Source organism: Takifugu rubripes, chromosome 7 (genome assembly GCF_901000725.2).
Source record: "Takifugu rubripes chromosome 7, fTakRub1.2, whole genome shotgun sequence".
Classification (NCBI taxonomy): domain Eukaryota; kingdom Metazoa; phylum Chordata; class Actinopteri; order Tetraodontiformes; family Tetraodontidae; genus Takifugu; species Takifugu rubripes.
This window is the reverse complement of record NC_042291.1, coordinates 154381-169479: the sequence shown is the minus strand read 5'-3', so window position 1 is coordinate 169479 and position 15099 is coordinate 154381. Positions and strand designations below refer to the sequence as shown.

Genomic DNA, 15099 nt, shown 5'->3' with positions numbered 1-15099 from the left:
TACATTTTGTATATTAAGTAGGCTATAGCTATTAACCCGGTCAACTAAAGCTTAGGTTCGTAAAAATGTCATGGCGAAGGGCTCTTGTAATTCACAGACTGTCCACTAGATACCAGCAAATGGCTGAATTCACTGTGCAAGAGGAACCACAAACGGAGATCCTCCCAATTTGGAGTTTCGCTTTAACCCCCTAACTAACAACATTGTGACACTTTATGTGAAACATAGAAACACAAAAGAAACAATACTAGAGTCTGTCCGTGAACTCACCAGAGAACTAAAGTGCGATTTGCCAAAATGAGTTGCTGCTGGTGCCGTGTTCACTTTCCGGAGGACGAATACATTCTTGATCGGGACGCGGAAAACAGCGGGAGATCAACGGCGTCAGACACAGTAGGTTCGGAGAACAGCACCGTTATCGATGGGGGTCCAGTCGAGAAATGCCACAGTTCTCGGGACTTAAGGGGAGCACTGGGTGACTGTGGTTCGGAAACCGAGCAGCTGAAAATCTACAACTGAAACTCTGAGGAACATGTAAAATGGAGATCTACACTGCTGGGAAAGTTAGACGCCAGCAAAACAAACAGGTTTCGCGGTCTGCGCCGCATTGCAAGTATATGTAGGTTTTACCTTCTTCCATTTAGTCAAAGTTCATAAAGGCTGTGAGACGGACTAAAACAGTTCGACTATGATGGCCAAAATACTAAGAAATTCGCGCGTCTTGCTCTTCGCACTCCGGATCTTCTGGACAATATTAGGACTGAGGGCTCTCTTCGGAATCTGGTTTAGAGCGAATGGCGGACGTCGCTCCAGGAGGAACTTTCGCGTTTCCAGTTCGTGCTTGTTCTTTTGGCAGCAACACCAAGGTGGTTTTGTCGAACGCTAGTCTCGACGGGGATGATTTTACAATATTCTTACAATACACTATATTGTAACCCTCTCACGGACAGGAAATACTTTCACTGGGACCACATCCTAATTCCACACTAGGACCCCCAAGTATCCAGCTTTTTAAGAGGAAAACACATGCCGCCTGAGGATATCGGCTCAAGTTTTTACCCAAAACTCAGTCTGTACAGTTGGAGGGGCCCGAGCGTGCGGGAGGTGCACATGAAACAGATTGCAGGGTCTGCAGCAGGTCATTCAAAAAAACATTATGGGAGAAAACGTTTTTGCGGTCTAACGCAAGGTTTGTTTTATGGCTTCAACTGAAGGCTAAACATTTTCAGCACCGGACAGCTCCCAACATGACGCAGTAGTGCAGAGATGTGTTATTCTCTATTTGAAGGCTGCCTATTCGAGTATTTTCCAACTGTGCGCCATGGTATGATAAATTAATGAAAATAGATTTCTCTCACAAACCTGGATAATTCTTTTTCAATATTACTGTGTAATTTTAGATGAAGTATTGTACTAAGACTAGAGTCCTGTATGCTAGTATCAGTGACATTCTGAGGGGGTATTGCACAAAACCAGGCTAAGTGCTTAAAAGTGGAAATTTTGGCTATCCTGATTAAATTTAGCCTCAAGCACAAAGGTAGTCAAGTTTATCCCGGACAAGTGATTTAGTCTCTGCACTTAGCCTACTAAGAGCATTTCTATGTTTTTTCTGTACGTTGTACATCACTTAATCATCCTGTATCCAAATTCTATAACTGTCATTTCATTTTCCAGTAATCATTTTCTAGTATTATTTATTTCCACAGATTATATAAAGACAAAATCACAAAAAAGACTAAATATTTGAGCAATAAAATCCTTTAATTAATTTTGTTTTAATAATGAAAGGATTCATTATTATTCACCTACCTGTCTGCTGGGGTTAGGTCCTGGTCCTGACCCCCACTGCTGAAAACATACTGAAATTCATTATCAGCACACAATAAACCTATCACTTCATTTGGTAATTGCTATTTAGGCTACACTAAAGTAACTTGCCTACAAAATATTTTTATATTTCTTTTCCCCTGCTGCCAGGTCCTTATCTGGCCAGACATGTTCATTCTTTACGAAGGATGATGGATTCTATGTTCACAGTGGAAGTATGTCTGTGTGTTTTTCTGTTAATTGTGCACCCATTGACAATTGTGTTGATGAAAGGTCAACCTTGAAATCTGTTCTTCAAATAATTGTAACCATATGAATGTAGCCTAAATGGCCTACAATGCAATTATGATTATTGTATGTTTCAAATATTTACAGCAATTATAATAATGGACATAGAATGATTTTGAACATTCAATAAGACAGCAACTGACTGCTAATTGGGTCAAATGGGTAAACAACATGTGAAGGTTGGATGAGTTTTTGGATGTTGGATTTCAAATTTTATTGTGGAGGTAATCAGATGTGTCTTTCTGTGTCTTTCTCCAAGGTCCTGGTCCTGTCATGGTATCCCCCAGGTCTTGCAGAGGACAACAGGGAAATCAGTGAGGATTTGGTATCAAGTATATTGGATGCTGCATACAGACACAACCTTAAAGTAAACCTCAGATGCAGAAGCACACTGTCAGGCTGGAACTCTAAGCAGATTGGTCAGTGGTTTCAATCAATTTTATTCATCGAACCAAATTGCAATTTGGCAGAGTGAAAACAATAACAGGTTGTAAGATCTAACCTATGTTTACTTAACCTCAAAAATTGCTAGTTGTGCTGTGGTTAAGACACAGTGCTAGCTGCATTTATTTTCATTTTCAGGGGAAAAACTGACTGTGCTTGTTGGGGATTTTGACTACACTTGACTATTTCAGCTAAAGAAAAAGCAAATGGTCAAAGCACCTCTGCCATTGCATCTGAATGGAGTTAGCAACTAATGTATCGTTGTTACCTAAATCTGAGGGGCCAATTTTGTCCATCATCCCAATGGAAAGGTTGGAGTGTTCGTAAAAACCATTTCTCAGATTAAGTTGATGAAAGCATGTAGAATTAAATAATTACTTGTGTTAGTTCATTTGAATTGTATCAGCATATCTGGGCTTAATTTTACATACTGTTCTGTAGTCCAATACTATTAGTGTCATTATGTCGAAGGCGTACTGAAGGAAAGAGAAATTCGATTTAGTTTCTGTTATTTGGATTAGAAAAATTAGGCTCAGAAGACTTTTTCTGTGTCCAAGCAGATGTCATATCACAATGCACCAAAATACATTATTCCAAAGAAAGGAATTCAACATTTGGGCCAGTCTTCTCTGGATAACCCAATGCCAGAAGATACATCGATCAAACCACTGTCATTTGTTTATAATTACATGAACCAGTAAGACCATAACCTTATGAATCAAAATACACTAATACATGTACATGTATATTCATGGTTTTGCTGGGAGGAAGCTAATAGACTGTTTGTAATGTTTTCCTGTCAAGAAAATGCTTGTAACATGACATGTTTATTTTTAAGAATATAAAAGCAATATTTACAGGAAAAACAAGTCAGGAGAGTTTTATACAAACACACAGAACATTGCAGTATCTGCCAGTAAAAATAGTGCAGAAAAAGCTACAGAATCCACTTCTACAGGTTTTCCCCTTGACTTGTTTTGATGGAAAGTTCCCTCCCCACCCTCACTGCCTTTCCACAGGGACATTCATCTTTAGAGCGGTACTTATTGCATAATTTCAAAACAATGTTGACAAGGTAGAGAACTTGAAATCATTTAGAAAGATTTTTTTTGTGTTTTCTTCCTACTAAAGCAGCTAACCTAAAAATGTGTCATAAGCAGAGGAAAAACCTAAAAATATATCAGTTTTCAATCAAGACAAGAAACCTATTTTTCAGTTTTTCTGTTTCAGCATGACCCCCATAAGCAGCCATTCAATTGAGCGCTTCAGTATGGCAGAGATGGAGAGCTCCTTGATCTTCCACACCCATGCTGCTACTCGATGTCACAAAGAACAAATAATAGTTACTCCCCAGTGGAGGGTGACAGTGTGCTGGGCATGGGTAGAAGGGCAAAGCTAGAAGCAAGGGAGCAAATAGTGAATGTACATGATGGACTCCATGAGTTAAACTCTCATGCCCGATACACATGGAAATAAGGCTGGTGGATTCTAATACCATCAGCTGTATTTTGTTTAAAGATGTATCATGTGGCTGAAGTCAGTCTGTTAGTGTTGAAACACGACAAAGTTGTAGACAAGGTCTGAACCTTAAATCATTGTGCTAGCTCACATCACCACTTCTTTGCTCATGAATGATGTGGCATTAAATTAGACTGCGATGCAGCGAAAGGGTACGGATGCTCAATGAAAGCCAGTCCCATGACAGTGAAAGCATTAGAAAGCATCAATCACCTCTCCAAAGTCCGTAGTTGCTACAAGACCTCCAAGAATTACGCTATAACTTTAAGTGACTTAACACGCTGGTGCATTGTCTGAAGAGGGAGGATCTCTGGGCAGCAAACAAGGTTGAGTTGTTTCACAATCTGGGGAAGCATGATGCTCTTTTCTGAACCACAAGCAGTGTAGATCTCCATCTACCAGTCACCACTGTGAATAGGGACATTGACCACCTTTAACATCGGCCTTTGGGAGCTGTTTGGCCGGTCAAGGTACATTGTAACAGGGAGACTGACCACATAGTCCCACGGATTGGCCTCCTGTGCATCTCCTTTACAAGTTTTGCAAGGTCGCTTGAGGCAACGGTCCATGGCATGCTGGTGACCACATTTCCGGTACGGTGCGCCTTCCTGAGCCACAGGCACCGCTGCTCCTCCTCCTGGAACCACGGCTCCTTCCAGAGCCAATCATCCAAATGTATGGACTCCTTATCAAACCTGGGATTCCTCCTTGGCTTTCCTCCAATTGCACATGTCCTCCAGTTCCATCTGCTTTACCCTCTCCTCCAGGGCCGCTGCCTCTGTGGGTGAGAGGCCCTTAGTGGAATACGTGCCATCGGAGAAAGCTGTCCACCTACAAGACCAGCCATGGGCATATGTTTTCCTGTGGGATGACCTGCTAGGGTTGCTACAGTGATGGAAACCAGTAGTGAGAGGCACAGGGCATACAGGGAACTGGAGGTCAACCAGGTAATCCTCCAAATGAGCAGGCAGGGGTGCTCCCACTGAAGTGTTGGAAGCTGCTGTGCTGTCCATGATTTTCTGAGGTGCACTCAATCAAGCTCGATGGACCAATGTTTGAGAGTAACACTCAAGTGATTGCTGCACCTTTCTCCAGAACCTTCACACTCCTTAACAGTAGATGGCAATAATGCCCTATAATGCAAGTTGCCAACCACCATTTCAGACCATAGAAAAAGACCTGCAAAGTTTGTTGAGCCTGGATTCAATTAAAAATATGTGGAATTTGGATTTCCTTACCTTGAAGACAAAGGACAAAAACCTCAATGCGTTTTGTGCAGGGAGGCAAATGGATGAATCTACTGACATAACAAACAAAGCAGTTTTACTTGTTTACATGAGACGTGTGGGACGGGGACCTATAGGAACAATTTTTCTGCAGAAGACAGCTCCTTATTACTGACTGCAGAAGATATTTTCAGCTCCTTAGACTTGTACCTGTATTTGAGTTCAGTAGGCCTAAGCTGGGACATGTGCGTCAGTATTTTTTGAACATTTTTGAACAATATGACAAACTGGAAATATCTCCATATGTGCAAGTCATGTTTCTAAAACCTGGCTCGACATGATCCCCAATGCCTGTCATGCGAAACAGCAACTGGACGTGGCAGGAAAAATGTAAGGAAGAAAATGATCACGACACAATAAGAAACAGAAGGGTGACGAATGGATACATGACCCCTTTGGATTTGACATTGAAAGCGTCCGTTGCCAAGCAACTAAGAGAGTATGCCTCTCCCATTGCTGGTGCAGCATTGTGATGATCAAGTATCCCTCCCTTGCCACTCGACGAGTAAAGATCCTCTTGCCATTCAGCACTACCTCTCTGCGAGTGTGGCTTCTCAGCTCTGGTTCAGCTGAAGACAAAGCACATAAACAGACTGGACATTGAGTTTGACCTCAGAGTTGCTCCAGACTTTGGGACTCCTGTCAGGCTTGAATAATTGACTTGATAGTTTTAATAGGAAATTGTTATATACGGTATGCAGTATGTGGGTACTAAGCTACATATATGAGTACTTCTTGAAATTACTGCTCAGTGGTGGCATTTTCATGTTTGGGCATGTTGAGTCTTAAAAAAGGCTGAAGTTACTGAAGTGAAGCTTTTTGGATTTAATTAAAATGCAGTTAACTGAGCATTAAAGGGAATATTTCCCTCTCTGTTATCACCACTTGCAGTCGTTATGGTTTTTTTGGTCCTTTTAATTCATCAATGAACTTGTTTTTTTTTGTGTTGGCATTATGTGATATTCTATTCTACCATCTCCAGTTCAAACTGCACATTTGAAATTTGAGAAGTTGAAAATTTTCCTTGATTTGTGTTGCAGCTTGTCATTAAGGTTGATGGTGGGTTCTGACGCCAAACCAGTTGATAACCACTGCTCTGAAGCATCTTCAGGTACATGTGATCAAGCCAAAAGATAATCACCCATTTTTTCTCCCCCCAATCTGAAACCCAAGTGTGCACTTCATTAGGACTTTTTCTGTTCCTTGCCTCTGCATTCTGAGGTGTGAAACTGAACTAACAAAAGATAAATATTTCGTGGTGGTGCCTAGGTTGTGCAATCCATCAATGCTCCACAGAGTAAATATTTTACAAAATCTGTATTTTACATAGGTTGAAGAATATAATGCTGCTTACATGCCAAGCATATTTCTTTATTCAAAGAGTTTCTAGTTCCATAGAGCCTGTGCATACATTGACAACTGAAGACACACTAAATGCTATAAGTACACAGTAACTTCTCAAACAGAGTTGCTGTAAAAGAAATTCTACGAGCCAATATCAACTCAATAGAATACCCAAACATTACATTCTTAAAACAAAAAAAGTACAAAAAGATGTTCTTGTTTTTATAGAGCACTGTTAATATGTTCTCAAGGATAAAAAAAAATTTGGAAACCAAAACCACCCTTTCATTTTAAGTCATTCTCAGAAAGATTTTATAAGAGTTGGAGTAAAACAAGTTGTAAGTCTTTGTGTGGTGGAGCTTTAGCTCTCTATCTCCCAGAGTTCTGCAACAGTCCATGTTTGTGCTCCAACACATCAATAGTAGAAGTAAGGGCACTGTTGAGAAAATTCAGAATTAATACTTAATATGGCCTTGTGAGAAATATGGACATGTTAATGTTTATGTTGTTTGAATGGATTGCAGAAGCGACACAGCAACTTCTGCTCTTGGGCTTAATGCCGGGTTCACACTGGACATACGCTACGAAGCAAAGGCATTTTCATTTTGGCACCAATGTTAAGATGTGACGCGATTAGCTGCGACCACCCCACATTGTGAAGCAATCGTTTCGGTGTCTGCTCTATTTTGTGTGCGAGCCACGACCAATTGCATCGATCTGGCAGAAAGACTAACAAAGAAAAAGCAAAGGAATCGGGCAATTTTCATAATAAAGCAAATTTTCAAAATAAAACCTCGCAATTTCATTTTGTGTTTGCATTTATATATTTGTCAGCATGCACAAACAGCGTCTCTCACACACACAAACATTAATGGGAGACTGCACTGGAAAACAGGAAGCTAAATAGATAACAGAGATAAACATTTGTTTAAGATTTCAGTATTTTAGCTCTAAATCTACAGACCATAACTACAACTACGCAACACCGGTATGAGTAGGAGCAAATCGCTTGTCGACTGGAACAGAGAAATTTGGATCTGGTCTGAAAGAGAATGCTCTGGAACAAAGGTGATTTTCTTTGCACCGCGCTTCCACTTCCAGTGTGACCCTGACATTACAGCTAATAATGATAATAATAATAATATTACGACCAATATTACATCACTTATAGCCTGAACTCACCAGCCCTGTCTAATGATGCGGTATTTGCCACGCACTGATAGGTCAACCACTGTTGACCCGAGGCGGCTTTGGCCTCCGACTGGTCCACCATCCACCACCACTGCAAGATTTGGCCAGAGCTCCTGAAATTCCTTCAGCGGAAAAACAAAAAGTGAGCAGAGGCTATTTTATCAATATGAAAAAGCAATTACAGCAAACATTTTGTTTTACTGTCACATGTTCGGAACTCACATGTACAGCCACTGTGCTGGTGTGCGAGCTGATGTTTGCACTGGTAAGTGCAAGTGGCTCCCCGCACATCTGGCACAGACGTCTCATGAAATCGTGTTGTGGGATACGTACACCTACAAGCTGGAGGTGAAATAGATTTGTTAAAAAGTTTGATTTGATATTTTGTCAACTATCTAATTTAGAGAAGGCATACTGAAGTAAAAGGGTTGAGGTCTGTGTTGAGTACGTCTGATCTTTCAAATACAAGAGTGACGGGACCAGGCAGCAGGTCATGTAACAGCGACTTCTGCACCAATACGTTACAGTAGCTGCACATAAACACAAGACATGTTAATGTTGAGGAACAGTTTAAAATGGATGTGTCATTGTAATATGCCTTGTATTTTGATCAATATGCAAAATAAATTATATTAACTGTATCTCAAAACATAACAGGTACTTATTGTGTTTTGAATTGGCACAAAGCTGTGTGAAATAACCCCCTCACTTCTTTTTTTTTTTACTGGTTCTCATGAAAGTTAAAATAAATAAATAAATCCTACTACAAAATCCAGCATATAGATGGACAAATACCCACTTGTAGACATCTTGAATTTGCCCAACACAAATGGCCAGTGGTTTCTGTTGATTTCGTCCTTTGATGTCATATATTTTCCTGATGGCTTCAGAGTTTTGGGCCAAGCAGGCCAGGCCGTAGATGGTGTCTGTGGGCAAGGCGACTACATGGCCCTCCTTCAGACATTTCTTGGTCCAACTCAGGATTTTGTCATCATTGTCATCATCAACATCTTCAATTCACAAAAACAAGGAACATAGATAACTTATTTTATTGTCACACCTTGCATGCAAAAAGAAAAACATTTTGTAACTTTGGCTGTGTGTGACATTCACGATGTGAGCCAGTGAGAAAAAGAGTAAAAATATGATGGAACGTGTGACCAGAAGCTCGAAAAGGAATTTAGGCAACAGTGGAGGTCCCGACGGTGTTTTTTTTTCTTATTGTTGTTCGTTTTGCATGTTTTGCTTATGTTCTGGTTTATTGATGATATTTCTATAATTTATAATGCATACATTTGCAATTATTCATAAGACCCATCATGGAACAGCGAAGAGAGAAGCCGTATACCCGGCCCAGAGGGTTACCAGGGCCCCACCCTGGAGTCAGGCCTGGGGCTGGGGCTCGATTGCCAGTGCCTGGTGTCCCCAGTGGACCCACCACCTGCAGGAGGAGCATGAAGGGTCCGGTGCAGTGTGGATTGGGCGGTGGACCAAGGCGGGGGCCTTGGCGCTCCGATCCTCGGTTATGGAAATTGGTTTTCGGAACAAGGAACGTCACCTCTCTGGCGGGGAAAGAGCTGGAGCTTGTGGGGGAGGTTAAGCACTACTGACTATATATGGTCGGCCTCACCTCCACACATAGCGTTGGCTCAGGAACCCAAGTCCTTGAGGAGGGTTGGACAATCTTCTACGCTGGAGTTGCTCGTGGTGAGAGATGGAGAGCTGGGGTGGGCTTTTTGGTTGCCCCGAGACTCTCTAGTTTGACGTTGGGGTTCTCGTGGTCGAGCGAAAGGGTCGCTTCCCTGCGCCTTCGGGTCGGGGAACAGGTTCTGACTGTTCTTTGTGCTTATGCACTGAAAAATTTTTCAGAGTACCCGCCCTTTTTGGTGGACCTAGGACGGACGCTGGACAGTGTCCCGACTGGGGACTCCATCGTTCTGCTGGGAGACTTCAACGCTCATGCGGGTAACGTGGGACATGTGGGACTTGGAAAGGCGTGATCTGCCCGATCAGAACCAGAGTGGTGTGCAGTTATTGGACTTCTGTGCTAGTCGCAGTTTGGCCATAACTAACACCATGTTCGAGCATAAGGTTGTTCATCGGTGCTCTTGGCACCATGACGGCCTGGGCCGTAGGTCAATGATTGACTTCATAGTCGTGTCAGCTGATAAGGACACTCGGGTGAAGAGAGGAGCAGAGCTGTCAACTGATCACTACCTGGTGGTGAGTTGGATCAGGAGGGGGAGGGAAGCCACCGCGCGGACCTGGCAGGCCCAAACGTTGAGTGAGGGTTGTAAAGGAAATTATTTTTTTTGTTGTTTTGTTTAGCATAGATCATTTAAACCAGTAAGGTCAAGCAAGTTCATTTGATGATGCTTGTGCAGGTGTACGAGGTGTCACGAGTTGTAGAACAAAGACTCCTTAGAAAATGATGAAGATGTGCGAGTCAGCAACCTTCAAAATGCTACCGTTTATCATGCTAACCTTGTGATGATGAAGTAAGTAGATGGAAAAGTACTGAGAGAAAGGCGTAGTCGCTAAGCATTATAAAAGGGACATGTTCTTATTAAACTCTTAAAAGCAGCATTTTGACTTTGTGTTAACTGAAGAAAATCCTCGACAGGGTCTGTTAGGAACGCTTGGTGGCCTTCAACTCCCACCTCCGACAGAGCTTTGATCGCATTCCGGGGGTGGTAGGGGACATTGAGTCTGAGTGGGCCATGTTCCGCTCCACCATTGTCAAGGCGGCTGACACAAGTTGCGGCTGCAAGGCCGCTGGTGCTGGTTGTAGGGGTAATCCCCGTACCCAATGGTGGACACCAGAGGTGAGTGTCTCTGGGCCGGCCATGTGGTCTGTGTGTCTCCAGAAGCAGCTGACCGGTACAGGTTGGCTAAGCGGGCTGTGGCTGAGATGGTCGCGGAGGCAAAAACTCGGCTGTGAGAGGAGTTTGGTGAGGCTATGGAGGAAGACTTTCAGTCGGCTCCAAGAAGATTCTGGCAAACTGTCCGGTGCCTTAGGGGCGGCAGGCAACAACTTGCTCACACCGTGCTAGGTGTGCGTGGGGAGCTGCTGGCGTCTCCTGGGGAAATTATCCGGCAGTGGAAGGAATACTTCCGGGAGCTCCTCAATCCTACCAACACAAGTTGCCGAGGTAGTGAAACAGCTGCCTGGCGGCGGAGCTCCTTGAGCGGATGAGATCTGCCCAGGGTACCTTAAGGCTCTGGATGTTGGAAACCAAAACTGGGCGTGTCCTGGTTGACACGCCTATGCAACATTGCATGGACATCGGGGGCAGTGCCCTTGCACTGGCAGACTGGGGTGGTGTTCACCATTTTCAAGAGTGGGGACCAGAGGGTGTGTTCCAACTACAGGGGGGGTCACACTCCTCAGCCCCCCTGGGAAAGTCTATGCCAGGGTGCTGGAAAAGAGGATTAGATTGATAGTTGAACCTCTGATCGAGGAGGAACAATGCGGGTTTCGCCCCGGTCGTGGAACCACGGATGAGCTCTTTACCCTTGCTGGGGTGCTTGAGGGGAGTTGGGAGTTTGCCCAACCAGTCCACATGTGCTTTGTGGACTTGGAAAAGGCCTATGACCGGGTCCCCAGGAGCATCCTGTGGGGGGTGCTCTGGGGGTATGGGGTGGATGGTCCCTTGATAAGGGCCGTCCAGTCCCTGTACCAAAGGAGCAGGAGCTTGGTCCGCATAGCCAGTTGTAAGACGGACTCGTTCCCAGTGAGGGTTGGACAGTGCCAGGGCTGCCCTTTTTCAGCCGGGGAGTGGAGGGTGTCGAGTTAGGTGGGCAGAAGATCTCGTCGCTGCTTTTTGCAGATGACGTGGTTCTTCTGGCGCCATTGAGCAGGGACCTCCAACAAATGCTGGGTCGGTTCGCAACCGAGTGTGAAGCGGCAGGGATGCGGATCAGCACCTCCAAGTCATAGTCCATGGTCCTTGCTGGGAAAAAGGTAGAGTGCCTTCTCTGGGTCGGAGAGGAGGTCCTGCCCCAGGTGGAGGAGTTCAAGTATCTCGGGATCTTGTTCACGAGTGAAGGTAGGATGGAACGTGAGATTGACAGGCGGATCGGAACGGTGTCAGCAGTGATGCGGGCGCTTAACCGATCTGTCATGGTGAAGAAGGACGGCTCAGCTCTTGATTAACCGGTCGATCTACATCCCAATCCTCACCTATGGCCATCAATGTTGGGTGATGACCGACAGAACGAGGTCGCGGATACAAGCAGCTGAAATGAGTTTCCTCTGCAGGGTGGCCGGGCTCAGCCTTAGAGATAGGGTGAGAAGCTCGGACATCCGGGAGGAGCTCGGAGTAGAACCGCTGCTTCTCCACATCGAAAGGAGTCAGCTGGGGTGGCTCGGGCATCTGGCCAGTTTGCCTTCCGGACGCCTCCCTTTCGAGGTGTTCCGGACATGTCCCACCGGCAGGAGGCCTCGTGGCAGGCCCAGGACTAGGTGGAGGGATTACATATCTCGCCTGGCTTGGGGTCACCCAGGAGGACTGATGGAAGTGGCCGGGGAGAGGGCTGTTTGGGCATCCCTCCTGAAGCTGCTGCCCCCGCGAAACGGATTCGGATGGGAAGTGGGAGAAAACGAGACGAGACTTGCAATATTTCAGTGGTGCTGTTTATGTTATTCATATTGTAGAAAGTTGTATTGTATTGAACAAATAAAAAAATATATAATAGGAAAATAATTTTTGAGATTGATGAAAAACCTTAACCCTTTAAAATCTTTCAAAACAGATATGGGTCATTATGAGCAAATACAAACGGAGGTTCCTTTGACAGCTTCCAAAAGCTTTCTGTTGTCTGCTGGTTAATTTGAGTCTTATGACACTATTTCATCTTCATCTGTGTCTCAAGCTATCGATTGTCGGGTCTATGAATTTGATGTTGTGATGTTTGATGAATGTGTAAAAAAACCTGATTGTTGGTCATATTTATTATGTTACAAAAGTAGAGATATAATCTTGGCCCTTAGGGGCCGTTTTGTTTCTCCCAAGGCTATTAAATATATATGATTATTTTATAGAGACAAACATTAAACATTAAAGGGCAACTTTATATATATATATATATTTTTTTTTTAATTATTATTATTTGCCTAAAATAGTCTTTCCGATCCGCCGAACCTACCGGTAAGGCCCTGCCGGCAGAGAGACGGTCCGTTGGCATTAGTCGATGACAGACGCAGAACTTTTGTCTTGATTTCTTTACACATGTCCGTTCCGAGTCGAAACGCCGTGGTTAAAATGTGTCGGTCTCTACAACAATGAAAACTCCGACGATAAATAAAATAGTTCATTCACTTGACAAATAACCCATGCCACTGGGCTGGATCATGTTGTTGCTGATGAAACCACTTCCGAGATCCGGTCCTTAAACAAGACACGCCCAGACGTAGAAGAAGAACAGTGGATGACTTCAGTCGCACGCTGACTTTTCCGGTGGTCACTCGCGGTACTGCAGCTACAAATCCTATACCAGTTTGTTGCCGCATTGAAAAAGAGATGTCTCTAAAACGGTTCATAGGACACCTCCAGCTACAAACATGATCTACTGTTACTACTGCCTAGAGTCTGTTTTTAAGTCACAGACTTGAAAAACCTTTCCAAATCTCAGCAAAATACATTTAATTTCGCGTGACGTCAGCGCTCTGTACGATTACGTCGTGATGTCGAAAAAGCGAGTATGCTTATCGACGGATGAATGGCAGCATGGAGCTTAATAAAATACATAATAAGATGAATACGTGAGACAAAGACTATTGTATTTTTATACACTTCAAGATACTATGATTTTGTGAGTTTGCGTCATATTTATTGGGGACTTCTTTAATCCTCGGTCCCCAGCGAGTTCAGAACTGAAGAAGCTTTCTGGATAGAAGGCAAAACGTCTTCAAAGAGAAGAAACACAGTCCAGTTGAGAAAACTACCTTGGACAACGATGACCTGGATGATTGAGAATCTACACAGACAGTTTTCTTTAATGTTGCATGAATGGGTTTACATACATACAACAGAAAGTCCAGCTATATTAGCCATCGTCGTGGTTATGAAACTTGGCAGTTTCAATTAATAATTAAGGAGCTTCTTGATGTATTTTCTATTCATTATTAATGATAATAACATTAAATATGCAATAAACTATTTGTACAGCACCTTTCATCCAAATAATTCTGTCCACATTGTACATCGTGTTACATAAAAACAAACTGAACTGAGCACAAAAAATGAAAATAAAAGATACGAATAAAAGTTTTAAGATAAAAATGACTGAATTTATGCTTACTGTATTTATCTTGTGTTATAGATAGATGATCTATAACACAAGATAAATTAATCTGTCACAGATGACATTTCACAATAAATGACTTCCATTATGAAAACATCAGCGATTTTAATGCTTCATGCTTTTCGCAATATAACCTTTGCTGTGGTTAGCATGTGCAAATGTATTTGTGGTTTTCGTGATTCATTTTCCTGACAATATTAGGGTTATCACATTAATAGGAAATTTTTGTCTGTTTTTTAAATTACGGTCGTTATTGGTCAAAATATAGAATTTCAAATCACAGTGTAAATTAACTATTGCATTAAATGTATTAATTTATTGGTTTTTAGGACAGTGACGGGTGATTGATTTTGTTTGTTTGTTCGTTTTCTCCCGCTTATCCGGATCCGGGTGGCAGAGGCAGCAGCTTCAGGAGGGATGCCCAGACCGCCCTCTCCCCGGCCACTTCAATCAGCTCCTCCGGGGGGACCCCCAGTTGCTCCCAAGCCAGGCGAGAGATGTAATCCCTCCACCTAGTCCTGGGCCGGCAATGAGGTCTCCTCCCGGTGGGACATGTCCGGAACACCTCGAGAGGGAGGCGTCCGGAAGGCAAACTGGCCAGATGCCCGAGCCACCCCAGCTGACTCCTTTCGATGTGGAGAAGCAACGGTTCTACTCCGAGCTCCTCCTGGATGTCCGAGCTTCTCACCCTATCTCTAAGGCTGAGCCCGGCCACCCTGCAGAGGAAACTCATTTCAGCTGCTTGTATCCGCGATCTCGTTCTGTCGGTCATCACCCAACATTGATGGCCATAGGTGAGGATTGGGATGTAGATCGACCGGTTAATCAAGAGCTGTGCCTTACGGCTCAGCTCCTTCTTCACCATGACAGATCGGTTAAGCGCAGAGGTACTAAC

The 15099-nt window shown here is 43.6% G+C and overlaps 2 protein-coding genes across 5 annotated transcripts; one reads left to right on the top strand and one right to left on the bottom strand.

Moving 5' to 3' along the window:
- The first annotated feature begins 8 nt into the window (after positions 1-8).
- LOC115250478 (glycoprotein endo-alpha-1,2-mannosidase-like) lies at positions 9-6477 on the top strand. 3 transcript variants are annotated; one of them, XM_029839138.1, is made up of 3 exons: positions 9-393; positions 2375-2534; positions 6404-6477. In XM_029839138.1, exons 1-3 carry the CDS (start codon positions 298-300, stop codon positions 6412-6414), a joined length of 267 nt encoding a protein of 88 aa, XP_029694998.1. In that variant the 5' UTR covers positions 9-297; the 3' UTR covers positions 6415-6477. The 3 variants fall into 3 exon arrangements, 1 of the variants encoding a protein (XP_029694998.1); XR_003889034.1 differs by lacking the exon at positions 6404-6477 and having other exon boundaries at positions 9-1189; positions 2375-4588; XR_003889033.1 differs by lacking the exon at positions 6404-6477 and having other exon boundaries at positions 9-1324; positions 2375-4588.
- A 213-nt stretch (positions 6478-6690) lies between these two features.
- yrdc (yrdC N(6)-threonylcarbamoyltransferase domain containing) lies at positions 6691-13298 on the bottom strand. Of its 2 annotated transcripts, XM_011618195.2 has the most exons (6): positions 13047-13295; positions 8698-8908; positions 8314-8428; positions 8121-8240; positions 7890-8020; positions 6691-7143 (listed from the first exon to the last, which is right to left on the bottom strand). In XM_011618195.2, exons 1-6 carry the CDS (start codon positions 13213-13215, stop codon positions 7077-7079), a joined length of 813 nt encoding a protein of 270 aa, XP_011616497.1. In that variant the 5' UTR covers positions 13216-13295; the 3' UTR covers positions 6691-7076. The 2 variants fall into 2 exon arrangements, with proteins under 2 accessions (XP_011616497.1, XP_029694997.1); XM_029839137.1 differs by lacking the exon at positions 6691-7143 and having other exon boundaries at positions 7912-8051; positions 13047-13298.
- Positions 13299-15099: the final 1801 nt, after the last annotated feature.

What these genes read in the sequence shown, in the direction of transcription:
- yrdc (XM_011618195.2), bottom strand. Translation starts at nt 13,215, where the DNA reads ATGAACTATTTTATTTATCGTCGGAGTTTTCATTGTTGTAGAGACCGA. An exon ending in CAAATTCAAGATGTCTACAA is followed by an intron (nt 8,429 to 8,697) that starts GTGGGTATTTGT and finishes GTTTATGTGCAG; the next exon opens with CTACTGTAACGTATTGGTGC. An exon ending in ACCTCAACCCTTTTACTTCA is followed by an intron (nt 8,241 to 8,313) that starts GTATGCCTTCTC and finishes TTTCACCTCCAG; the next exon opens with CTTGTAGGTGTACGTATCCC.
- LOC115250478 (XM_029839138.1), top strand. Translation starts at nt 298, where the DNA reads ATGAGTTGCTGCTGGTGCCGTGTTCACTTTCCGGAGGACGAATACATT. An exon ending in GATCAACGGCGTCAGACACA is followed by an intron (nt 394 to 2,374) that starts GTAGGTTCGGAG and finishes TCTTTCTCCAAG; the next exon opens with GTCCTGGTCCTGTCATGGTA.